The sequence below is a fragment of the Prionailurus viverrinus genome, chromosome B1, assembly GCF_022837055.1.
Source record: "Prionailurus viverrinus isolate Anna chromosome B1, UM_Priviv_1.0, whole genome shotgun sequence".
In the NCBI taxonomy this organism is placed as follows: domain Eukaryota; kingdom Metazoa; phylum Chordata; class Mammalia; order Carnivora; family Felidae; genus Prionailurus; species Prionailurus viverrinus.
This window is the reverse complement of record NC_062564.1, coordinates 121492796-121519630: the sequence shown is the minus strand read 5'-3', so window position 1 is coordinate 121519630 and position 26835 is coordinate 121492796. Positions and strand designations below refer to the sequence as shown.

Below are 26835 nucleotides of genomic sequence, written 5' to 3'. Positions count from 1 at the left end.
TAGAGAGCAAGCAGGGGAGACGCAAAGAGAGGGAGACAGATCCCAAGTAGGCTCCATGCTGTCAGTGCAGAGCCTGAGTTGGGGCTTGAACTCACGGAGGGTGAGATCATGACCTGAGCCAATGTCAAGAGTCAGACACTTAACCGACTGAGCCACCCAGGAGCTCCTAAACATAGTATATTTTTATACATTCATATAAAAGTAATGTGTCAAAGCATAGTTGCTCTGATAGAGTTTATAATTATATGCTTGTGCAAGTTCAGCCTCTTCTGAGTCCTGAATTCACATTTTCACATTTTGCAAGCAGGCATTCAGGATATAGAGTGTTTGCTGGGCACCCTCTGTTGATATGTTAAATATGTTAAAAATGAGCCATGGAGAGTTCTGAGGTAAGTTTTCCAGCCAAGGCTCAGCCCAAGTAAGTGCAACTGACTTCTCTTGGGAGAGAACACCAAAGAGTATATGTGTGTGTATATATATATATATATATACATATATATATATATATATGAGAGATTTTAAAAAACTCTGTGGTTTATGGACTACAGCACCTAGCAGGTACATTCGGGGCCTATTAAGTAATTTTGACATCACATCGTGAGCACACAAATAATGACAACCAGACAGTAAAGCAACCGGTAACGTTTCCTACCTTTTCTGTTCAACAGTCTCTTTCCCCACGGATTTGCTAATATAACATTATTGTATTGCTCATCGTGACAACTGTTTTACAGTCTTACAGACATCATCATTTCAATTATATTTCTTAGCCACAGCACTATTAATCACTTTGATTTATTAATAAATAATAATTATTAAATAGCCATAAAACGGGAATAATACACATAGCAGAATAATTCCACATAGCAGAAACTGTAATCCTATATAATCTGAAAAAATGTTATTATACATATATATATATACAACACACATAATGTTTACAATATGTAGAACTACCAATGCCACATTTTTATGAAGATGTCTAAGGTGACCCAAACAGAATTCTTTTTTTAAAAGTTTATTTATTTATTTTGAGAGTGAACGAACAGGGGAGGGGCACAGAGAAAGGAAGAGAGAATCCAAAGCAGCACAGAGCCCAATGCAGGGCTCCATCCCAAGAACCGTAAGATCATGACCTGAGCCAAAATCAAGAGTCAGATGCTCAACTGACCAAGCCACCCAAGCGCCGCCCCCCCAAACAGAATTAAAAACTTATTCCCCCAAACCTACTACTTCTGCAGCCTTTCTTCAACTTCATCTTTTAGTTAAGCTTAACGCATCACCCCTTCACTCCTATCTTCTCTCTTTCTACCCCCCTGCACCTCCACTCAATCAGCACACCTTGAGGATAGAGCCCTCACAGTATTTTCAGGATCTTACCACTTCTCTTTTTAAGACAGCTTTATTGAGTATAATTAACATCCCAACATTATTCATCCATTGAAAGCATGTGACGCAATCAATTGTTTTTAGTGTATTCACAGAGTTGTGAAACAATCACCATAACCAATTTTAAAATATTTTCATCACCCCAAAAAGAAATCTCCCCAGTATCTGCATGGCTCACTACCTCCCTGCCTTCAAATCTCTGCTCAAGCATCACCCTCTAAGTGAGGACTTCCTTTAGAAGCTACTTAAAATATGGGGCGCCTGGGTGGCACAGTCGGTTAAGCGTCCGACTTCAGCCAGGTCACGATCTCGCGGTCCGTGAGTTCGAGCCCCGCGTCAGGCTCTGGGCTGATGGCTCAGAGCCTGGAGCCTGTTTCCGATTCTGTGTCTCCCTCTCTCTCTGCCCCTCCCCCATTCATGCTCTGTCTCTCTCTGTCCCAAAATAAATAAACGTTGAAAAAAAAAAAAAAAGAAGCTACTTAAAATAATATTCACCTTCTATTCTCCCTATCTTTCCTTGCTGATTTTATTTTTATCTAAAGCACTTATGACCCCTGAAAAACTATACAGTTTATTTATTCTCTTGTTTTTTTAAGTATCTAAACCAGAACGGCACTTAGTACATAGTCCCCATTCAAAAAAAAAACATTTACAAAAAGAATGAGTAAAAGGAAAATAGAAAGGAGAATGGCAGTGTTATCCACATTTTAGATTTCTATATCCTTTACTGCAGTTTAAAAATAGTAGGTTTGAGGGGCGCCTGGGTGGCGCAGTCGGTTAAGCGTCCGACTTTAGCCAGGTCACGATCTCACGGTGGGTGAGTTCGAGCCCCGCGTCGGGCTCTGGGCTGATGGCTCAGAGCCTGGAGCCTGTTTCCGATTCTGTGTCTCCCTCTCTCTCTGCCCCTCCCCCGTTCATGCTCTGTCTCTCTCTGTCCCAAAAATAAATAAACGTTGAAAAAAAAATAAAATAAAAATATTAGGTTTGAGATGTTTACAAATCATTGTGTACCCTCATACAGGTATTGCAACCTTTTCAGGCTTCTGTTGTCAAACCAGTAGAGGTCACATAAAAAAAAATATATTAAATGCTAATATATGGATTTGGAAATTGGGAGTATCTCTAAACAAATGAACTGGGTGGCTCAGTTGGTTGAGTATCTGAGTCTTGATTTTGGCTGCGGTCATGATTTCATGTTCGTGAGATGAGCCCCATGTCAGGTGCTGTGCTGACAGTGTGACACCTCCTCGGGATTCTCTCTCTCCCTCCCTCTCTGCCCCTCCCTGCTTGTGCTCTTTCTCTCTCTCTCTCTCTCTCAATAAATAAACATTTAAGAAATTAAAAAAAAAGAAATGAACATATCTTTTTCTTTGCATTCATATTCACAATCAGGCTTCTTGTACCACCATTCCCATTCATTCATTACACTTTAAAACTTTCAGCTTCGCAAATTCCTATTCATTTCTCTCTTCCTTTGTATCTTTCCTCCTATGGCCTAATTTGCTCGGATTATTTCAGTGGCTTCCAAAATGTCCCCCCTGACATCAGTTAGTCATCATGTTAATCAGTCTTCACACTGCCAGGAACATGGGTTAAAGCATGCCTCTCATCCTTTGAAAACCATCCCATGACACTCACTGCCTACACACAGAAAACGAAATACTTTACCGTGCTATGCAAGCCTTTTCAGGATCTGGACTCAAAAACATTTTCAGATCCACTTTTCCCTAGATTCCTCACTTATCTTCATGTCTTGCCACGCAGCTCTTCTGAATTCTCAGGATTCACTGACCATATCATTCAAGTCAGACACTCACTAGTACTGCTCACTAACTGAGTTTGCACATGGTGCTTTGCTGCAAGTTTGCCGTGTGGATTACTGTCAAATGCATGCACCACGAGGCCTGGCACCAGGCACTTAGCAAGTGCCCATAAAGCATTGCTTTTAGGACCCAGTGACTGTGTTCTTGATGACTTCTCAGCCTTCAGGCATGCCTTTACCACAATTCAGCACCTAACGGAATCCAGCCTATCTTTCCCAGTATTCCTCTTCACTGTCAACCTCTTCACGAACATTTTTTTTTCAGGGAACAGAAGAGCTCCATGGAGCCCTGTCCTCTTCCACAGGAGAGCATCCCTTCATGTATTTAGCACACGTTTCACTGTCTTAGTTTGTTGTCAACGTGTCTGTCATTCCAATTCGGTATTTGTTGTGCCTAACTCAGTGTATCGTACACATTGAATACCCAGTCATTACTTACGATGCTTACTTACTAAGCTTTTTCTGGCTATGACCCCCCTTCATTCTTCAGATTCAGTATAGATGCTTTTAATATAGGAAAGCAATAAAATATAGCTCGTTTGTATTTTCCATCAATGTGTGCAATCTCAGTCAAGTCACTGATCATCACGGGGTGCAAATGGACCATTTCTCAGACGGATACATCTTAGGTATCCATAGGCAGCGGGCTGCAGGGACTTTGCAATTTTAAGATGTATCTAGCATGGCCCCTCCCACCTTCATGTGGCTTGAAGACTAACATAGATGGAAACCAAATTTTTATATTAAGAAAGGCTTCTCCTTTTTCCTTAAATATACTTCCACTTGGAAATTTTGGAGCTGTTTGCTTCCCCTTCAGATGACAAAAATAAAATAGTGTTTATTTGTAAATCTGAGGCATGGTAAACAAGCAAGTGACAATGGAGAGGTAGCTGTCGAGCTTATGATCTTCACATGGTTTCCTGCCCCCACGGGACACTTTCCCAGCCACACAGGCCTCCTTGCTGGTCCTCAAAACTGCTGGTTTCTAAGAATCTTTGCAGTTTTGCCTGAAACATTCTTACCTCCGTATCTTCATGAAGATCACCCCCCCACACACACCACTTACCACTCAAATGCTATTAATTCAGAAGGTTCTTTGTTGGCCACATACTGAAAGAAGTGTCCCATCTCCCACTTGCCATCCCCCTGTACTGCTTTTCTTCTTCAAGGTACCTAATCAGCGCTTTAAGTTTTATTGTATTTATTACTGAATGAATGAGGGAGTCCTGAAAATTCGGTCAGGGATAAAAAGCCTTGGAGCAGAGGCAGCCTCATTCATTAGGCTGTGAGGGGGGCAACGATGCTCTATTTTCAGCTTTAACACGACTTTTCAGGATTTGGCTGGCCAACACAGAGCTATTGTTGGCTTTGATTCGGTGTCTTTAAGAAAGAGTGATATTGCTTTTCATCTTTGTCATGGCTCCCTGCTTTTGGCATCGAGCTGTTTAGGTATTCTTTAGTGATTCTACCAGGAGTGCACTAGAAATAGCAAGAAGAGAAATCAAAAGGGCCCATGTAGCTACTCTGGGAGGAAAAATTGAGACAAAAATTTGGCAAAACTTAGGTTATGAATCATACAACACGGAAATGGACTATTTCTCAAGGTATTCCTATTTACCCTTGTAGATAAGTAATTGTGAATTGACCACATATGGCTCACATATAAACATATTTCAAAGCAAATTTTTTTTAAGAGAAGTATGAGTTACTTTGTTTTATCTAAGAGTAGATAATAGAATTTATATATAAAGAAAAGTGTAGTTAATTCTCTTTAGGAAAATACTTGTTTTCTAAACGCCGGATCAATAATAACATGATTCAGGATCTATTTAAAAAATAACTACTACATGTGAATTGTAACATTAAACAGCTATTTTTTTCTCTCTCCATGATTCATTAGAATAATATACGTTCACATGAACAAGCTCTATGGTAAATGTTCATTTCCTAGAAATCTAGTGAAGTGTACCTGATAAATTCATCTTTTACCACAGAGCCAGAATGAAAAGTAAAATGAATTATAACAGCTCTCCTATGTCACTACAAGTTCAACCTATTGTGTTTTAAAGTCCAGCAGCGAACAGGATGACAAAACAGGAATCAGTCCATTTGGTGGCTTTCTCTACAGAAATAATTTGGTATATTTGGTATATTTCAGTTTGACTAAGATAGGAATGAACAATTCCATTTAAAAGAAAAAAAACCTAAGGAAAAGCAAATATTTTCCAGTAAAATAAGTTATGAGATTAAAGTATCAGAATGCTTATTAAGTGACACATAAGCACATTCGAAACAGAAATACGGGTACGATGATCCCACCTGAGAACTGAGAACACTCGGGCCATTTTGCCTATTGCTCGGATCTTGTTCCTTATCACCTCCTTCCGGGCTGCAGCTGTTGCGCCTATATTTTAAAACAGAATTAAGTAGTCAGTGACCTTTTATCTAACTGTAATTATCTTACAAATTTAAAGCTATAACCGACTATATATATAGTAAGCCAAGCCACCTCTGCATACCACGCCCCCCAAAAAAACCACATGGATTTATCTGTGAATTAATTTTATTTTACTTTATTCAAGTTTATTTATTTACTTTTGAGAGAGAGAGAGAGAGACAGAGACAGAGACAGGCAGAGACAGGGAGAGAGAGACATAATCCCAAGCAAGCTCCACACAGCCAGCACAGAGCCCGATGCGGGGCTCGAACTCACGGATGGTGAGATCATGACCTGAGCCGAAATTAAAAGTCAGACGCTTAATCGACTGAGCCACCCAGGTGCCCCCTGTGAACTGATTTTAAAAACCTATGCATCTGGCCATTAATACTTGGATGTGGCTCTTGAGAGGTCCCCAAAATGCCAAGAGCAACTTTTGAGATTTCCAAGGGGGGGTGGGTAAAGAGCTGAAAAATCATGGCGCTGACAGGGTAGGTTCCCACCCTCCTCTTCTAATGGAATTCCCTTCTCTTCTGTTTATACAGAGACAGTGTGTATTGGCAGGAAGAATCAAGTGAGTCACCAGGATTTTCTACTCATTTCCGGACCTCGCCATGCTAGGAAGACTACTTTAGGAAACTGTCCTTTGGAAAGTTCTCTCTTGAAGCGACTAGGGAGCGTCAACTCCCTAAGTTCCCTGAAGCATCATGTTTGTTATTTAACCACCATAAAACATTTGTTTACGCATTTGATACTTTTTCATCTTCTGTTGGTTCCCAAATTCTAGAGGGAAAAATGGAAAACTACCGATTTGGATTTAGTGAGAGATGGTGGCACATGGCTTGTATTTTAATCTTATGTAAAAAAGTTACACATAGGTTTGTCTGAGTAACTTTTACCACTTACTCCATTTTCCAAATGAAAAAAAATCAATCTACGTAGGTTATTATTACTACAAACATTATTATTATGTTTTGAAAATAAGCCTGTATGGTCTTTAGTGAATCCATTTTTTTTTTTTATTAAATTCTACAAGCATGTTTGGAGAAGTGTAAATCACAGGAAAACATCTCTCTTAAGATTTTTATAATCCAAAGTAAAGGGGTTGAGATACCATTTTGTCCATTATATGGGCCTTCGCAGAAAATGTTAACACAAGAAGGTTGTTTCTCTAGTTCTACTACCATGAACAGAAATACAACAAAATATTCTTCTCGATAATATTGGAAAGGTTCCTGATCCAAATGAACAGTTTAACTTGCTTAGAGACTGCAGTCCATGGGTGATCATTGGTGTAAGTTTTCATCTTTTAATCTGAGATACGGACAAGCTTTCTGACCTTTCTGGAAGGAGAGATTTCTGCTTTTTCTCTTGGAGGGTTTTTAAGAATGTGATCTGGAATCTTTTGCATAGTTTGATCAGAGTCAAACAATTAATCACCACCCTAATATTTCTATACGAAAGAAAACTCACATCAAAACTCATACCATGTTGAACGGCCTGGGGGAAAAAACCTCTGCTTTTCTTTCCCCCCAAGGAAAATGAACACATAACGGGCCACTGTCTTCTCCTGAGTAAGAGAAGAAGTGATATTAACGCACACCCATCTCACTACCCATGGGTGTTCCCCACAAGGTATGTACCCAGCGAGCTGGTTTCTTCACTTTGTCTTCCTGACCTGAAAGCCTTCAAATAGCCCATATATCAGGCCATTTCTTTCTCTCTTGTGGCAATCACATCATGGTAGGTATCTCCCAACATACTGATTGGCAGAACTTACTATAGCCAGTGATTCTGCCTGTAGATGAATAGAGAAAACCACTCTCCAATCCAGTCTTTCCAATGATGAAGTGAAACCATGGATTCCCATTCACTAAGTTCCTTGAATTATACTCTGTTTTCCAGAACATTTGAGGAGAAGATAGGATATGCATTGGATCTCTGCCTCAAACTTTATCCTGGGTTTCTAACAATTTTTATTACCTATGATTTGTAATTAAGATTCTTTATACAACAAATCCTGTTCTGGAGATCATCTAAAAGTCTAGGTTTTTGTGCCTGCATTGTAGGTAATTTATGCTCAAGAGGCTACTAAAGAACATGTGTTAAGAAAAAAAGTAGGATGGCAATTAGTCTCCTTAAGGCTTTTTTCTTATATGTATTTTTTTCAGTTACATTCTTCTCTGAGTCTAACACTGCTATTCCTACTCTATATTGACTATGTCCAGTCTGTTTGACCCAGTGCTCTCAGAGGTCATGATGAGCTAAGTGAGGGAAAAGATTCTGACCCTCTCCAACACACAGTATGGCCAGATCACAAAATCCATCACACAGACACAAAGAATGTAAAACGTGGGTGAGCCCCAAAAGTGGCAACTATATTTAGAAGCACAGTAAGGAAAGAAGCAAGAAGGACTGGTTAGAAGCAAAATTGTACATATTTCAGAGAAATGAGAAAGGAAAAACATAAAATAAAACAAGTGAAAACTATAGAAGAAGGATAATTTCCCAGAAAATTTTCAATAAAGGGCTTGCAAAAACCATAAGCAGGGCCCTAAGTTGGAAAGGGAGGGAAATAAATTATATAGAACTATCCTGTCCTCTTCAGCTCAGTGTTAGTGGATTCTCGGAAAAATGCTGAAATAAATTCTGAAGTTTAAATGTAAAATGAGCATTCTGATAGAGCCATTTTATCATTCCTTATTTTTTTCAGATCCAGTGATTTACTGAAGAGCATGTAACCAGTATTCTACTTTGTGCAATCACAGTCGTGCTCCTAATAAGTGGTGATGCACAGCGCATTACGGCCGTTTTCTTTTCCTTTTATTTATATTCAAGTTAGTTAACATACAGTGCAGTCTTGGCTTCAGGAGTAGAACCCCACGATTCATCTGTTACATATGACAGCCAGTGCTCATCCGGAAAAGTGCCCTCCTTAATGCCTATCACCCATTTAATCCATCCCCCCCAACCACTTTTCTTAATGACGAAATGCTATCTTTTTAAAATTTCTCAATAACACAGATAAGTAAAAAGCTTTACTACTCCTTTTATAAAATGGGAACATACTTACTCAAAAAATCAAAATTAGCCTAATCATAAACAGCATAAAGAGACATACGAAATGAATATGTCTTGAAGTTTTATCCTGGGGATTGTTTTCAATATTTTCCAAATATTGAAAAATCAAAATTAAACTAATGCCAAACTTTGGTAACCTCCCAAAAATGTAAAATACTCAAATAGGGACACTTGGGTGGCTCAGTTGGTTGAGCATCTGCCTCTTGATTTTGGCTTAGGTCATGACCTCACAGTGGTGAGCCTTCTTGGGATTTTCTCTTCCCCTTTTGCTCTCTGCCCCTCCCCCTGCTTGTGTGTGCACTCTCTCTCAAAATAAATAAATATTTAAAAAAAATAAAAAATAAAATACTCAAAATAGCTGAGTTAATATGTAATTGAACTTAAAGGGACTGAAAAATAGTGGGGTAGATTTAAGTTCAGATACAAAGATCCTTGTATACTTAGTAGCATTATTCCTGATTTCTGGCATTTTCCAAATGCAGAGCCCCAAATCAGGCTCTGTGCTGATAGCATGGAGCCTGCTTGGGATTCTCTCTGCGCTTCCCTCCTACCTGCTAACACACTCTCTGTCAAAATAAATAAATAAATAAATAAATAAATAAATAAATAAATAAGAATTTAAAAAAAAGAATATGACATTTTAACTTGAAAGTCTAAAACCGCAAGGAACATTTCATGTTTTTTAAAAATTAGTCATTTTAAGTAAAATTACATTTTGCGTTTCCATTCTAGTAATTCCCACTTCTTTTTTGAGCACTTCTCTCTTTACAACTTTTAACTTCTAATCTTTCATGCCTGGGGTGTTATGCTACTCTATCCAGAACCAAGGCAATCGTGCATACTCATTTTTCCTCAAGGTGGAAGAGGCTAATGTACAGACCAAGGGAATCTTTAAAGACTCGCTTTCAACATGTGTCTTTTCTGACCTTAACTTGGCACCTGGATGTCTCATGAAGTTTTAAAGGCGTCCATGCCAAGCCAAGTGTCTTTCTGAGTGAGTGCTGTATCCCCACAAGGCGGATTTCAGCTTCTAAGGGGACTGGGAAACTGCAGCAGCATTGTTGCAATGAGGGGCCAAGTGCTAGGGTGAAGAGAGAGTCTTACCACATGGGACACCCACCACACGTCACAGATGCTCTGCATCTGGCCAACAACTCCCACCCATTGAACTACTACAGCAAATTCCTCAGTGTTCACTGAATTAGAGAATGTGGGAAGTGCTGGATAGAATACAGTTTATTACCAAAATCATGTATCTACTAGGTGTTCTGGTGAGTCTCTCTCATATAACCTTCCATGCGCCAACCACCAGCAACAGAAATACGGATTAAGCATGATCTCTGCTTTAGGAAATCGCGTGAACAATGACAACAGAGTGTGACAAATAGTGTGCACGTAGCAGTGGTGTGCCCGAGCTGGCTTGTGTCCACTAGTGAGAGTAGATGGAGGGCATCTCCTCTTAACTCCACGTTGGTAGCCTGAATCAGTGGCAAGGGAGAGGTTTTATACTATGGAAAGCTACGAAAGCCACAAACTAGGGCCATTTCTCCCCTGCAGGAAGGGTTGTCAAACATGTACCAGCACGTCACTGAAAGTAGGTGTTCATTGTCTGGAGGCACGAGAAAAAAAGGTCACTGAAATCATGACAGTTGAAGGATCTTGAAAGATAAGTAAAAGTGAGAGAACAAGGAGAACTGGGTCTTCTCCATAGAAGGAAGACAATTTTTAAACTTTTGGAGGCCGCAACAAGCCATGTTGTGTTGAGTGGTGGTGAGAGGTCTGGTGTGAATGGAGCCGGGCATGCTGGGGTGAGGCAAGGCGCGAGGAGAAACAGGGGGCTCCCCGGGGGCCAACCTGTTAAGGCGAGCACGTACTAGCACCCTTGCAGTAGCGATTAACAGAACTTACTTTGTCACTTTCACTTATCTACCAAAAAAAAAAAAAGAAAGAAAGAGATGAACTGATGGAGAGGTAGATAAATATGTGACAAGGCAAATACTAGTAAAACCTTGGTTTGTGAGCATAATTCACTTCAGAAACATGCTTGTAATCCAAAGCACTGGTATATCAAAGCAAATTTCAAGAACCATTGGCTGAGTTGTGATCATGTGATGTTTGGCGTTATGTACTGCTCGTTTGGCAAAACGCTGATCGTTTATCAAGTTAAAATTTATTAGAAATGTTTGCTCATCTTGTGGAACACTCGCAGAACAAGTTACTTGCAACCCCAGGCTTTACCGTATAATCAAATGTTAATTGTGGAAAGTCATGAGTACGTGGATATTGACCATACAATTGTTTCAACATTCTTGTATGTTTAAAACATTTCATAATAAAATGTCAAAAAAAATAATATTTGAAAGAAGCTTGGTTTAGAGAGAAAAGGGAGCAGCTTTGAGAAGCAGATGTCTCCATCCTGCCCTTTGGTTTACATGGGGAATGGGTGAACTTGCCAAAGGAAGCAATAAAGAAAAGTTCTCAATGCAGCTACATGCAACCCATCCCTTCTCCAAACCGCTCTAGGAGAAAATTGGCCTGGTAGGTTTTGTTTTATATGCCCAATCCAACAGAATCTAATTGCTTTCAATATCTTTTTGTAATTGTAAGAAATGAAGATGATGAGCTACATAAAATTTTATACTCAAATGTCTCATAAAATAGGAATATTTTCGTATTATTAGAATGTGAAAAAGTTCCTTTTCATAAAAAGCAGAAAAAAGTGAGGTATTCACTCTTTAATGTAAACAGTACCAGAAATTCTCCACTTCATTATTAAATGGGCCTCAGTTTTTATTATTTAGGTTTCTTTCTTTAAAGGCCTTTTAACTAATATAAATATATTCCTAGGATATATTTTTAAATAAAATATGTTATATACGAAAGTGCACATATATACTAACATTTTGCACTTTTTTCAAAGGAAAGATATTTTAAGAACTACATATTACTAGTAGGCTTTAAATCTGTAACTTTTAAATTTAGATTCTAACAAACTAATAGAGGAAACTCACCACCTTTCCAAATTTGTTAAAAGCTAACAAAGTGTATCTATTTAGGAAGTTTATTCTATTTGAAAGTAAAATTTTTATCATGTTTCATTATTATTAAGCAGAGTTTCGATGTACCCCCCAGATATTATTTTTCATCAAGTAGAGCAATTATTGAACCTGAAAAAAACGCTATTGATGGAATGAAGCATGAAATGTTGAGATTAAAAAAAGTATCTTGTGTTACATTAAAAACAAAAACTGGTCAGGTTTTCATCCAAAATCAGCACCTTTGAAATACAAGATATAAAACAAGTAAGAGTCCTCAGATGCCTCTAAATACCTTGCATAACTGTTTTGTTTTGGTTTGGTTTTTTTACAGATGAAGATGAAACCATAAGTATACAGACTATCTTATTTAGGAGAATACATGTCCCAAATTGGCCCCTATAAAGCTAGGAAGGCAAACCATGTGACATGATCCCTAAACCTTATTCTTTCTTGTCTTTTCTTTCCCTGACCTAGTTTAGCAATAACAAATCTTGAGCTTCTATTTGCCAACAAAGTGATGCTATCTAAAAGTTATTTAGACATCCACCTGCTTTGCCCTTGGCCATGAGTGTGACAAAGGGCTTTACTACATTTTCCTATACTATGTCAGGCATTTCAGTCCTTGGATTTAGGAACAGCACCATAAGCACTGAGTAACTGTTAACTTTTACATTTTTTTACTCTTGCATGTACAAAAGAGTATCCTCCAAAGTATACTATTCCCACCTTCAAACTTAAATAGTTGTAAAGAATATACTATCATCAACACTGCCATTTTCAAGTGAAATGACTACATTACATTTCTTTTTACTGATGGCCTATAAATATCACAGCAATTTCATCCCACCATCATCCATTTAAATAAAAAATTCCATGAACAAGATACTCACTGATATTTAGAAATCTTACATGTGTCCTTTTTTCCTTTGAAATTGTATTTCCATTTCCCTGATTTTACTCTAGTGAATTGTATATCGATACTTCATAATATTTTTATAACTGCATGGTACTTTGTCAAAAACATGTTTCCAAGTCTAAATTAAATGTATTTTTTGGACATTTCCTGACACATTGCCTTAAGTGTTCACAAATTCCTTTGTAATCAATATCACAACTATTAGTAGTACATAATTGAGCTAGATAGCACAAATCTATGATAAATATTTAAAAAGCACAGAAATACAATTTTATTGGATTGCATCCCTTAATGACAAGGATGGGAGGGGGTTACACTGCTTTGATTAAGGATACTTCCTAGATGCTGAGTTTTTCCAGCATCTCTCTGTTGGCACACCAGTACTAAACATCTCAAGGTGAGGTTCACAATGATTGTGGCTTGGGAGACCTATGCTTTGCTATTAAATTGGGAGAAGGGCAATTGAGAAAGAAGAGGTGGAAAAGAAGAAGCTGCAATGAGGCCTGCAGCCTCCAGCTCAGGTGAGTTTTAGGAAAGAGGACATTTGGAAGCCGAGGAATCGAAAAAGGATTCCCTTACAACTCCTCTTGCAACATCCTTGGATAACACCAGTAGTACAAATATTCTAGCATGAAGACTGAGATTACTCAGTTTCTAGAGTTGATAGTTGCTGGAAGATCTCCTGGACTAGCCATAACTTGAAAATCTGCATGGCTCGACCACTCTTTGGACTAGTCCAAAGAGATTGTTAGGCGTTGGCCCTTGGAAATGGCTGTACATGTGCTTATGGAGGTTATCCTATTAGGCAGGAAAACACATTCAGGATCCCAAATTTTAAAAATTCCTATAAAACTTCATTTTTTTGAAGGTTATAACCTCAAATGTTTGGAACGCCTTTTTAACTTTGATTTTAATTCTACCATATTACACACCCAGAGGTGGTAAAATTGGGATAAAATGGCTACCCACTTCAAATCACTCCAAACCACATACTCTGAATTTTCCCCCTATATTTTTTAGTTCAATGAAAATCTCAGCATATTATAGAACCTGCAATCGTGTCATATTTGGCATAAGACTATTCTGTCTTGGATCCCATTTTGAAAGCAACAGATGATCCTTTAAATGATATTTTTTTTAAATAAAAAGTCTCTCCTGTGTAATGGATTTTAAGAAAGGCCAGTACAGCCTAGACTGGTTTTTTTTTTTTCCACTTCTCTTGTCATAAAACATAAACGAGTTATTTGGATAGGAAATCTTAAAAATATATAGACTACTCCCAAATGTCAAATAACTGTCATTATTTGGTTATCCTACATAATTAAAAGTTACTTCTGTTTACAAGCTTTAATTTGATTCCGTGGATTTTTGTTCTCTGAGACTCTGTGTTCCATCTGTTCAGTGATTCCTCAGTAGAGCCACAGAAATTGGCTATCAGGCATAATTCTAACTTGGGTAAAAATTAAAGACCTTAAAATAGACCAGAGAACTTCCGTTGATTTTTTAAGAAATTATCACATATTCAAACTATGCCTGACAAAGAACATTTGAGTTTGTTTATATTTACCAAAGTAGAACCTAAAAAGATGTGAAATCCTAGTTGGATTGACCTCTCCTCATGACAGAAACACATCAATTTTGTAAACTGACAAGTGAAAATAAAAGCAAAATGGGGGCACGTAGGTGCCTCAGTCGGTTGAGCATCTAACTCTTGATTTTGGCTCGGGTCATGGTCTCACCATCATGAGATCAAGCCCCTTGTTGAGCTCTGCACTGGGTGGGGAGTCTGCTTAAGATTCTCTCTCTTTCTGCCCCCCCCCCCCTTGAATACTCTTTCTCAGTCTCAAAATAAAAAATAAAAATAAAGAATTTAAAAAAGAAAATAAAAGCAAAATGAAATAAGATAACAAATGTGAAGTTAATCATTCAGACCTACTGTCTTCAGGAGAAACAATCATAATGTCTGGGTGTTTAATCTATCAAGGATTATTCTGGGTAGATGAGGGCAGAACGGTTCAAAAAGGTATCTATTAAGGACCTAATTATGCATATATGCCAAATGCTGAAAGAATGCATTCAGACCAGAACTTAATTCTGGACTCTTATGCATTTATAAATTTATTAAATGCTAGGACTATATTTAAATGTTATCTCTGAAATTTATCAAATGCTAGGACTATATTTAAAGGGGGGAAATGGACAGAGTAAAGTATTATGTTTCATTGTCCCATGTGCCAAACACTAGTGAGAAAGGTAACTAACTGGGCACCACGCTGAGATCCATAAAACAACTCCTTGGTCTGACAGTGGAGGACCCTGAGGCATAGGCATGTATTGAGCTTATCTAAAACAAAGCCACTCAGAAGTCTTCTGATGCTATTCAAGATCTAGGTGGGTGTTGAGTCAGTACGTGGAGGGTGTGGTGAGGTTTTGCCCAAGAAGAAGAAATAAAGAAAGGAGCGTTAGGTTCTGGCCAATGATCAGTGCACAGGCTTGCATAGATAACTTAAATGTTTAAGACTTTAACATCACCTAAAGATATTATTCTCTTATCAGAGGAAGGGGATATGCCAATCAAAAAGGTACCAATGGGCCACAGAGGCAGAGTAAGGAAGAGAATCTGAGGCAGACATCTGAAATGTCTAGGGAAGTACTGTCCAGGGAGCAAAAGACCTTCCAGTGTTCTGGCCCTAGTGAAGGCTTCAGATCATAAAATAGCTGGCTCATTCACTTCCCTTAGGACCTGAAGAAATTGACATGTGAGAGGTAGAACAGAACAGTGGTGAGGAACCTCTGCTCTGGAGTAAGAGACCTGGAGTTTCAGCTTCTCCATTCACTAGCTGTGCTGTCCTGGACAGATGACTAGGTTTTGTCGCGTCCATGTTCCTCATCTATAAAGTAAGGAATGTTCAAAGTGCTTTATTTGCATTATTTCACATAATCCTAGCAACAATCACATGAGGAAGTATTATTAGTTTCCATTGTCCTCAGGATGATTCTAAGGAACAGAAATGGTTGGCCTAAGGTCAACCACTGAGAGTGCTGACCCAGAGCCAAAATTCATTACCGTAGCAGGTTGTTTGATCCACTTCATAGGAGGGTGGAAGAATTAAATAAGTAATGGGTTCACTCGCTCTTAACACTCAACAAACACACATGCCACATACTGTGCTACCTGCTAAAGCACTTAGCACAGATCTTTGGTACATGAGAGGTACTCAAAAATGTTTGCTATAATTACTAAGAAGAAAGAAATGCTTGTGCAGACATGGATATTCCAGTTCTTCTAAAACTCACACTTCTCTCTGTAAATTAAAATAATGATTGTGTGATATTCCTTCATTTCAAGCTCCCTAAGTTGGGGCCATGGTTGTGTTTTGTGTCAACCAGGCTAAAGGCTGTGTCCCTAGTGGCACATTCACTAGGGAAAATGGTGGCAGACAGCTGGCTTCATTTTCGGTAAAAAAAAAAAAAAAAAAAAAAAAAAAAAGGAACATTTCAAAAAGTTGGGCTGACCAAATAGAATCAAGATTTCTATTTCTGTGGAGGGCTAAGAAAAAGTAGGAGAAAAGTTTTATGACTTCTCATAAGTGAAGAGTAAGGAGGAAGGAATAACAGCTTTTTAGAAGGGCAAACACAAACAACGCTCCGAGAAAAATATTTTTAAAATCTAGATTTTCTGAACACTTATTTAACTTTTTCATCGAGCCCTTAAACTCGCCATCAGAGATCAAACAATTACCATCAAGGGAATGCCTGAAAAACATTGGCCTCCCCACAACTCTGTCTTCAGTGGTTCCATCAACTAATAATTATTCTCACATAAGTATAATCTTCAGGCTGACAACTTGGACCTATAAAATGCCTTAGTACAAAGAGAAACATGAAAGCTCTGGCAAAAACGGAAGAAGGACTATCTTATTTTCTCCCAGTATCAATTTTCAGCAAGCTTACATTACCACTATAGTCCCCTCTGTGAAGAATACCCCTTTCACATACCAATTACTTGAACCTTGTTTGTGAGAAGTGATGCTTTTCTAAAATATAGACATATGTATACACAACACCTTTGCCTTCATTGAGGAGAAAGAGCTGTCTACTTCGATGCTTTTCAAGTAAAGAATATATTAAGCTTTATAGAGCACACGCTTATTTCCCTTCTTATGATGCAACATGGCTTTCTTTCTCAAATACATTCATTTGAAGTGTATGCTTAGATATACAATAGCTAATGTTTAGTATAAGTTGACCATGTCACCAGTGGCTTAAGAAAGGCTCAAATACTACAAAAATTAATGATTTTTAAACCTGTGCAAAAATACTGTAGATGAGTAACATACATGTGTCTATGGAAATACAGCATAAAATTCCAGAGCATTATTTTACTGTGAGCATAATATTCTAGCCAATGGTGGACATTATCCAACCAATTAGTTATAACAAGGATATGGCTGTTTTTTCAATTTACTTTGTTCTGCAAAGTCTGTGCTTCCACGTAATGTGAAAATCCTGCTAGGTAAAAAAAGAAACACATTGTGCAAAACGATGGTAGTACAATGGGAAAATAAAGCAGTACTTTCAGTGGCTGTGTTACTGTATCATTTTAATTAGCAACTTAAAGGATTTTAATTATTGCAATCAAATCTGATAAGCTAGACTTGGTGATACTGATTATATGATGGCTAACCAGGCACCTTGTATGACAGTCAAGGCCCTAAAACATCAATAGCCATAAATATGATGGGACTTTCTATCCTACTATCTACTAAACCCCTGTGTATTTTTTAGGCATGTTTCAATTTAAATGATATACTGGCTGTAACTATTTGTTTCCTTTTTATGGCATAACTATGATGTAAAAAAAGCAGTTACCTGTACTATAAATGGAACAGAGTACAAAGGATACATTTACAGTGACAAACATGATTTATCTTCTAAATTACACACCAAAATATCACGTAATTAAAAAAAAGACAACACTAAACTGGAAGGTAATTAACAAAAGGCTGAGAAAAAAATGATAAATCCTTTTACAAAATATTGAATAATTTTTGTGTATATATATCTTCCTTTCACTTTCTTCAATTACATCATTCAAACTCAGATATTATAAAAAGATAAGAGAGCTTAACACTGGTAAACTAATACCCATTTCTGCATATAATTTGCTGATAAACATGGGTAGATTTCTCACATGGCCATACTTCCTAAAGCTGTAAAATACATGAAGAGTTTTTCTTATCCTTGTCAGAAGCAGAAGACAAGAAAGATGTCCTCTATAGTTCTTTCTTTAGTTGTCAAATATTTTGTCCCTAGTCATGCTCGCTCCCTCAACCCTTTTTTTTTTTTACATGTTTATTTATACTTGACAGAGAGAGAGAGAGAGAGAGAATGAGCGCGCGAGCGGTAGAGGGACAGAGAGAGGGAGACACAGATTCCAAAGCAGGCCCCAGGCCTGAGCTGTCAGAACGGAGCCTGACGTGGGGCCAGGACCCACAAACCATGAGATCATGACCTGAGCTGAAGTCGGACATTTAACCAACTGAGCCACCCAGGTGCTCCAACCCTTTCAATTCTCTGTAAGACAACATATTTTAAGTTGGTTTCTTGCTGAACAAGACTCTCAGCTCAATGAAGGCAGAAACCATGTGATTGCCTGCCATTGAATACACAGAAAAAGATATCCCGTGAAGAAATATTTTTACAGAGAAATAAAAATATATAAAATAAGATGAAAATATAACACGATATGAAAATTGAGGTCCTCCGAATTTTATTTTTTGGCCTTTTGCCAATGATTTCTATTTTCTTTTTTAGCTATTATAAATACCATGGCTAACATAAACACCTCTTTTCAATAATCTGGTATCTGACAACCAAAGTTATGTCCTAATATTTCATTTTTTGGCCAGACACATCACACAGTAATTTTTCTGCATTTGGTGCAAATACTTTTACAGCTGTTGCCTGAACTGTTACACAATCCTGGCTCTTTCTACTTAATCATTCTTTCTTTCTCTTTAGCTCATTTGTCTTTTTTCTCTAGCTTCATCAAGAAGGGTTAATTTAAGGGGCTCCTGAGTGGCTCAGTCAGTTAAGCGTCTGACTCTTGATTTCAGCACAAGTCGTGATCTTATGGTTTGTGGGATCAAGCCCCGCATTGGGCTCTGTGCTGACCGCACAGAGCCTGCTTGGGATTCTCTCTCTCGCTCTCTCTCTCTCTCTCACCCTCTCTGCCCCTCCCCCACTTGTGCTCCCACACACACTCTCTCTGTCTCTTTCTCAAAATAAATAAACATTTAAAAAAAAGAAGGGTTAATTTTAAGAATTGGCCTTCAATTTTCTTCTATTTATTTCCTTTCACATCAGCCACTTTGGAGACCTATTTCACTTTTAATAGATTCTATTATGACTTTTAATTCCAAGCTTCTGTCACCAGCTCAGAATTTGTTCCCAATTTGCAGGGCTTCACTTCCAAATTCCGCTTGGACCTTTCCAGAGTTACGTGTGTCACTTTTACTCAAACTCATCTTCTCCCGAAATTGGTGAGTTTTTCCATAAATATTCTCATCCTCCTAGACACCTAGGCTTGAAACCACCCAAATCAACTTTTCTTTCCTTTGCCCCACTGATTCTATAGCTGTTAAGTCCCCAGGATAGCTCTTTGGAATAGCTCCCTTTAGATCTTATTCTTAACAGTATCTTTGTTTGGTCACCTCAACTTCCAGATACATTATGAAGTTCCTGCATTATAGTCCTACTCAGCCTTTGTTTCGTTTGTAAGCATTTTTCCAAGCTCATCAACTTCAGGTGATGTGTCAATGCTGACGGTACAAGAATCCTATCACTACTGTGTTCCTTGGGAGCTATTTATTTATTTGGTATATAGAAATGCTTCCATTTTATATTAAAATGGAATCCCCCTTCCCAAAACACTGTCCATTATTATAGGACATACAACTTTTTTTTTTTTTTTCAAATTGGGAACCTGAAATACAGGATGCTACAATGAAGTGCACAGAAATAACAATAATTGCAGCCACAAGAAAAGTTCTAAGTTAATGATTCTTAGTGTGTGTGCTGCTACCAGATGCACAAAGAAAAGGGGAGTTTTTACAAGGAAATTCATCTCAAATGTGCATCGTGGCAATTAAATACAGTTTTGAATGAAAATAATACAATCAAACCTTTATAGAGGTATTCCTCAGGGACCAATAAAATGCCATGTTAGTCCCACAAATTCCCAACTTTACACTTTCACAGCTAGGGATGGCTTTTTATTTTTATTATTATTATTTTTTTAATGTTTATTTGTTTTTGAGAGAGAGTGTGAGTGGGGGAGGAGCAGAGAGAGAGGGAGACACAAAATCCGAAGCAGGCTTCAGGCTCTAAGCTGTCAGCACCGCGCCTGACACGGGGCTCGAACTCACGAACTGCAAGGTCGTGACCTGAGCTGAAGTCCGACGGACGCCTACCGAGCCACCCAGGTGCCCCTAGGGATGGCTTTTTAAAGCTAGACAGAAAGAAGTGGGAAGACATTCTGGAACCCACGATATTAGACATCAAGAATTATCTAATAATTCGAAGCAGATGATGGGAGATAATTTTGTTGTATACAATTTAGATAGTTTCGTAGAGGCATGCAAAAAAACTTCTCTGATCCCATATTCAGTGACTGGCCTGTGGTTAACATTAGGATAAGGCAAAACTGTGGATAAAGGATAAGAGTTCCACCATGTGGTTTGCTCTCTAGATGAAAGCAGAGACATAAATTCTAATTTAATATTAAGTCTTTCCAGTGCAGCCTGAAACTATATTTGGCTCGAAATGTCTTAGTTTTATTATTTTTTTTCTTTCCTTTCTTATTCTACAGGATTTCAGTTTCACTTTCATGATTTTTCCTTGTTAACCAGACATGTCACAGTTTCAAACATATTTTGTGTCTATGTGTGTGCATACGTATATACACATGCACACATATGTATGTGTGATCTCAGAGTCTAAGATTTTAGGACCTAAAAGAAAGCTGCAAATAAATAAATATTTTTAACTCATGAAACTGTCATTAGGTTTCTAATGCTTATCGCTATTCCAGATGTCCTTGTTGTTACAATGAACAATAAATAAACCTCTGAAATGATGCAGATTGCTTGATTTCTGCCAGTCTTTCCCCCCATTTTGGGATCACCAACTAATCCTTGGGCTGAAGAGAGTTTTCTTCATTAATGAGAATTAACTACCAGATAAAATACATCTACTTGGATTTCTTTCTTCTGTAAAATGTTCTGGGGAATCACAACCCTAAACTGAAACCAGCCTGTAATTTTATCATCCCAAATCAGAAGTGGAAACAAGAAACAAAGACCCCAATACATATAAATTAGATCCTCCAAAGACATTCATTGGTATTCAACTGTTTCCAAACTTTACAAGATAATAGAAATTTTGTATTTTATTTTCAACATAAAAGAGCCACAGACCAATTTAAACTAACAACTTTGTTCTGGATAGGGTATCAAATTCTTTTATTTGTAAGGCAGAAGCTAAGGAGGAGAGATTCAGGACATGATTTCCACTCAGCAAAAACTTGAACCAGAGGACTTACTGTCTGCTCAGATACACCAACATGTTTAACGTGATGAAACACATAACTTCTTGGAGTAAACTCAGATTAAAGGAATAGAATGAAACTGTTTTATGTGCAGTTTATTTGACTTTCATGGCCAAATAGTGCAAAAAAAAAAAATCTCCTTCTTTATTTTGCAGTATATTTATTTTTTTTTAATTTTTTTTTCAACGTTTTTATTTATTTTTGGGACAGAGAGAGACAGAGCATGAACGGGGGAGGGGCAGAGAGAGAGGGAGACACAGAATTGGAAACAGGCTCCAGGCTCCGAGCCATCAGCCCAGAGCCTGACGCGGGGCTCGAACGCACGGACTGCGAGATCGTGACCTGGCTGAAGTCGGACGCTTAACCGACTGCGCCACCCAGGCACCCCAGTTTTTGCAGTATATTTAAACAGAACAAACTATATTCTATTTAAGTGCTGTTGTGTTAACAACAACAACAGCAAAAGGCATCATGCTGCTTCAAAAAAAAAAAAAAGATTTCAAGCATTGTAGCAACTGGTTGTAGAAAGTTCAAGAGGGTGAGGACAAGGCACATGTTAGTTTGAATCCAGGCTCCATTACTTCACTAGCTGTGTGACCTTCAGCTTTAACCTCACCTCATCCAGTGGCAAACGTTTCATATGTAAAACAAGAATCATCCTAGCACCTATATCAATAGGCTGTTCTGAAGTGGAGATAATATTAATCCCCTAGTAAACATATATATGATAATGAAGAATTGAATGACAGTTAATAATTACAATTTTTTGCTGGTCAAAAGGGTAAACATTAGTGAAGAGTTAATACATGTAAAGGACTTAGAATAATGCCTGAGACATAAATGGTAAAGAGGAGCTGAAAGAACCTGAAGGAAAAACAAATTAATCCCATAGCTTACATTCCTCTAGGAAATGAGAAGAATCCCTATCTGCTATAGACTTTATAGACACTAAGAGGTCAACCCGAGAAGGTAAAAAGATAGTCATGGGTTGTAGAGATATCATTACTACCTGTGACTTTTCAGGTGACATTGGATATGGAGCAAAATACTGAGAAGAACTAGATAAATCTCTCAGGAAGAGATTCCACATCCTTTCACCCCCTGCCCTTAGAGTAAAGCAGCCATTTTAAGGGAGAGGTTCAGTTAAGTTCTTTGATGGCTTCTGATTCCTGCTTTCATCTCTGTAGCCATCAAGCTCGGGAGCCTGGTAGGTAGAGCAGAAGGCCAGGCCCCAGAGAGAGACAGACTGCAGACCTCATGCAGGAGGGACTGGGAAGAATTAGAAACTTTATTCCTTGGTTGAAAATAATAGTGCATCCCTCACTCCAAAAGAAGAAACTTCAATATACGTTCTCAATAAACTGTAGTCTCAGAGAGTCAAAGAATTCTGGAAAGTTTTACAAGTTCTTCTCTGAGCACCTCTGAAGAAATTCATAGCTTTTGCATCATGTTCTAATAAGCAGTAAAGAACATTTCTTATTGTTTACTTCAAAATGTATGATATCCTAAGTTAAACATACTTTTTACAAAAATATTTATTTATTTATTTATTTGGGGGGGCGGGGCAGAGAGAGAGGGAGACAGAGAACGCCAAGCAGGCTCTGTGCTGTCAGCTAAGAGCCTGACATGGAGCTCGATCTGATGAACCATGAGATCATGACCTGAGCCAGAAACCAAGAGATGGATGCTTAACCAACCGAGCCACCCCAGTGCCCCAAACATACTTTTAATTAATATTTTTATTTCTTTAGATTTAAGCATGGTAGAGTCAGCTTTCAGTGGTCTGCTTAGAAACAAACAAAAGTTTCTAAGTGCCTTGAAAAAAACATGCACTCTTATAATTGGAATTAACACGATTAAAAACAAATTCTGATGAGTGACTGATGATTGGAAGAAATTATTTTAAAAGCAGAGTAAGCCACACAATATATCCTTTCATATGTAAGAGACTGAAAGGGTAGATAAAGAGAACTCCCCATTAGTGAAGTAAACACTGAGTTAGTCTTGGTAATAGTTAACTGTGCAGGAAACACCTGTACTGTTGAAATGTACAGGCATTTTGGCTACAGTACCTGGCACATAGTAGGTGCTCAATATATATTTGATGAGTGTATGCATTAATATCTATTATAAACTTACCTATTCTGTATAAAATATTACACTTTTATTATATCATTTATATTATAATTATTGGCCAATGAACTTGACTACAATAGAGATTTGTTAACAAAGGCCTATCACCTTATTAACGCTAATTAATCTTTCTCTTGAGGAATAAAAGGAACATAAAAGGAATAAAATGAACATAGAGAAAGACATCTATTGTAAAATGTTTGTTGACTTTTAAGATACCACCAGGGACGTATTCTTCCTTTAGAAAAAAAGACTCCATCATGATGAAAATATTATCTCTTAAATGATATCACTAAGCCTGGAAGAGTTAATAGTAGCAAACTGTGGCTATAACATAGGGAACATCTAGAATCTGGAAGAAGCAGAAAATATCCATTGAATTCTGGATATTTCAAAATATATCAATATATTTACTGAAGTAAGTTCTTACAACTATTCTTTAGCTAATTCTAACATAGTAAAAGTTTAGGCATATATTACATATTAAAAAAATTTTTTTAACGTTTATTTATTTTTGAGACAGAGAGAGACAGAGCATAAGCGGGGGAGGGGCAGAGAGAGAGGGAGACACAGAATCCGAAGCAGGCTCCAGGCTCTGAGCTGTCAGCACAGAGCCCGACGCAGGGCTCGAACTCACAGACCGTGAGATCATGACCTGAGCCGAAGTCGGACGTTTAACCGACTGAGCCACCCAGGCACCTCTATATATTTTATATTCTATTATATATAGAATTCTCTCTCCTTCCTTACATTATACATGCCCTTGAAATGTGACATATGACTGAAGAATAGTCTATGGAGACAAACAGGCAATGACGATAGAAATTACAGAGAGGAGTAAAACTACGAGATGATAGGAATAATTGTACACTTCACATTTACCTAAGTATACAGACTCTATTAATATGAGTGTATGAATCCTTTTATTTCATTTCTGCCTACAACATTAGGTAGTTTGCATTCGTAGATGTGACCTGTGCTAATCCAAGTAAACATCAAATCTGGAAGTCAGATGCTAACTTCCAGAAGGGGCCACATTCACCTTTCATTGGACTTAAATGCAGTTTTTAAAGGTAAAGATGCTATCAGTTTAAACTTCCACAAGATCTAGTTTCTGCTGCCACCTTCACTCTTCATTTTATAATCTGTCTCATTCTATTGATTGAGCATCAGCCTCTCTATCAGACTGGAACTTCATCAAGCCACAGGTCTCTCTTGCATCTTGGAATCCTGAGTTCCCTACACAGACTAGGTTTTTATCCCATGTTTACAGAAGTGGTTTGCTCTCGAACTTTCCCCTCCACCTACATTTTTGTTAGTTTCCATTCATTTTGGGGTACTTCTGTAAGATCTACAGTGATTTTTTTTCTCTCCATCTTTCATCTGATGGATATTTCTTTTTTTTTTTTGATGTTTATTTCTGAGAGAGAGAGAGAGAGAGAGAGAGAGAGAGAGAGAGAGAGAGAGAGAGAGAACAAGTGGGACAGGAGCAGAAAGAGAGGGAGACACAGAATCTGAAACAGGCTCCAAGCCCCGAGCCGTCAGCACACAGCCTGATGTGGGGCTCGAACCCACAAACTGAGAGATCATGACCTGAGCCAAAGTCAGACACTCAACCAACTGAGCCACTCAGGTGCCCCAGACCTTTGTTTCTTATAGAGAAAGTATACTCTTCAGGGGTAACTGAATACCAAACAGTATCTTAAACAATAATACAAAAGGTGCATACAGCATATTCATTACTTATTATTATAGATATGAAAAATTATTGGTATTGACATGAATAACAACATATTAATGTGTAAATATGTATTTTTTATCATAAACATCAAAATTTGAATAACTGACAGGAACAACTTCACTAAAGGCACTTTTAGAAGTTACTCAGTAAATGGTAATATCTGCTAAAGGATTACTTTTTAAAAATTTGTTATTAAGGAGTGAAAAAAGTCACTTAGCAATGTGAGCTACTGAAAGATGGTCATTAAAATAGCTCACTATTCAACAGTGTTTTCAGAATCATGGGAAAATTCTCTCATGATATGTGTGTGTGTGTGTGTGTGTGTGTGTGTGTGTGTGTGTGTTTGGTGTGTGGTTTTTTGTGTATTTCTTCAAAACAAATAGAAAATATAATATCTTCCATTCTCAATTGTATGTTATAATTTAACATAATCCAAATCTTAGAAACATATTCCTTGGGTTACCTATGAGACACCAAGTAATCACCTGGCAAATAGCATTAGCACAAAGGCTCAAGCCTCTTACCATCAAATCCATCTTCTTCTGACCCTAGTTCATCATCTGAGCAGATGTTGAGGACATTTACCAGCATTTCAGTCACTAAAAAGGAAAAGAATAAAAATTAAAAAGTCCAGATTTTCAGTTATAGCCTTAATTATTACTCTGGCATTATTAATGAGCAAGCTTAGCATTTCTTACCTATATTGTATATAGAATCTCCTGCAAAGCACTTTCTATAAAATCCTGATCATAAAACATAACCGGCTTGGTGATTCTACACAGACTATATGTTTATAAAAGTATTAGCTCATGCCTATGAAATGGTATGGTAACATTTAACTAGCTACGTCAACAGACAATGGACAAATCAGATATGTGGCTGTGAATATACTATCCATCTATGAAGGAGGAAGTGATTCCTTTTGAATTTTTATTTGTTTGTATGATGATGCTATTACATCTAGACCACATTGCAACCATCTGTTTTGCAGGGACTAAGTGAATGCTAGATCTCTCTCTCTCTCTCTTTTTTTTTTTTTTTTAATTCTTTTAATCCCCCCAGAGAACCCAGCACAGTGATGGGCATGGGTTTTGTTTGATACGAATTGCCGACTGACAAACTAATATTTGAAGTTTTGAGGATACTAACTTTAAATTTTATTTTCAAAACTTTATCAATAAAGCTTCAGTAAGTTTAAGAAGACACTTAATTGAGTAAACTTATTACAACCAGATTGTATTAAAGCGTTGTCAGAAATTAGTACCATGTTACTTTTACACTAAGGTGCATGCTATTGACACTTAACAACTTCTGAAATTAGGTTGGATTCTGTCATGAAGGTGAAAAGAAAGTGGCCTACTATTTCTTCAAGAGCTCCTTTTAAAAATCAGTGTGATTCTAGAGTGGAAAATCTATGATAAAGAGTAAATATCAATGTAGCCAATATTAATCCACAGCTTCCATTTAACTATCAAAAGTGAATTATGTATACAAATATACTAATAGGTTCTTTTGTAATGGATGTTCAAAATCTGAACATTTACTGGAAACAACCCAAGTGAAGGGTGTTCAAAGGGTTCCCAGTAGTTGTCAGGATTCACACTGCTTCTGCTTCCAGAGAAGCCAACAGAGGACAGTAACACATGCTGTGTTCTGATCAGTGTAGG

General features: G+C 37.7%; 1 protein-coding gene across 3 annotated transcripts in view; it reads right to left on the bottom strand.

Moving 5' to 3' along the window:
• The window catches only part of PPP3CA (protein phosphatase 3 catalytic subunit alpha), a 326948-nt gene that overhangs the window by 8312 nt on the left and 291801 nt on the right, over nt 1-26835 (bottom strand). For all 3 annotated transcript variants that reach the window (XM_047855193.1, XM_047855194.1, XM_047855192.1), the window contains 2 exons: nt 25693-25767; nt 5531-5615 (listed from right to left, as the gene is read on the bottom strand). In XM_047855193.1, coding sequence (XP_047711149.1) covers nt 5531-5615; nt 25693-25767 — 160 coding nt within the window. The remainder of the gene's footprint in view (nt 1-5530; nt 5616-25692; nt 25768-26835) is intronic.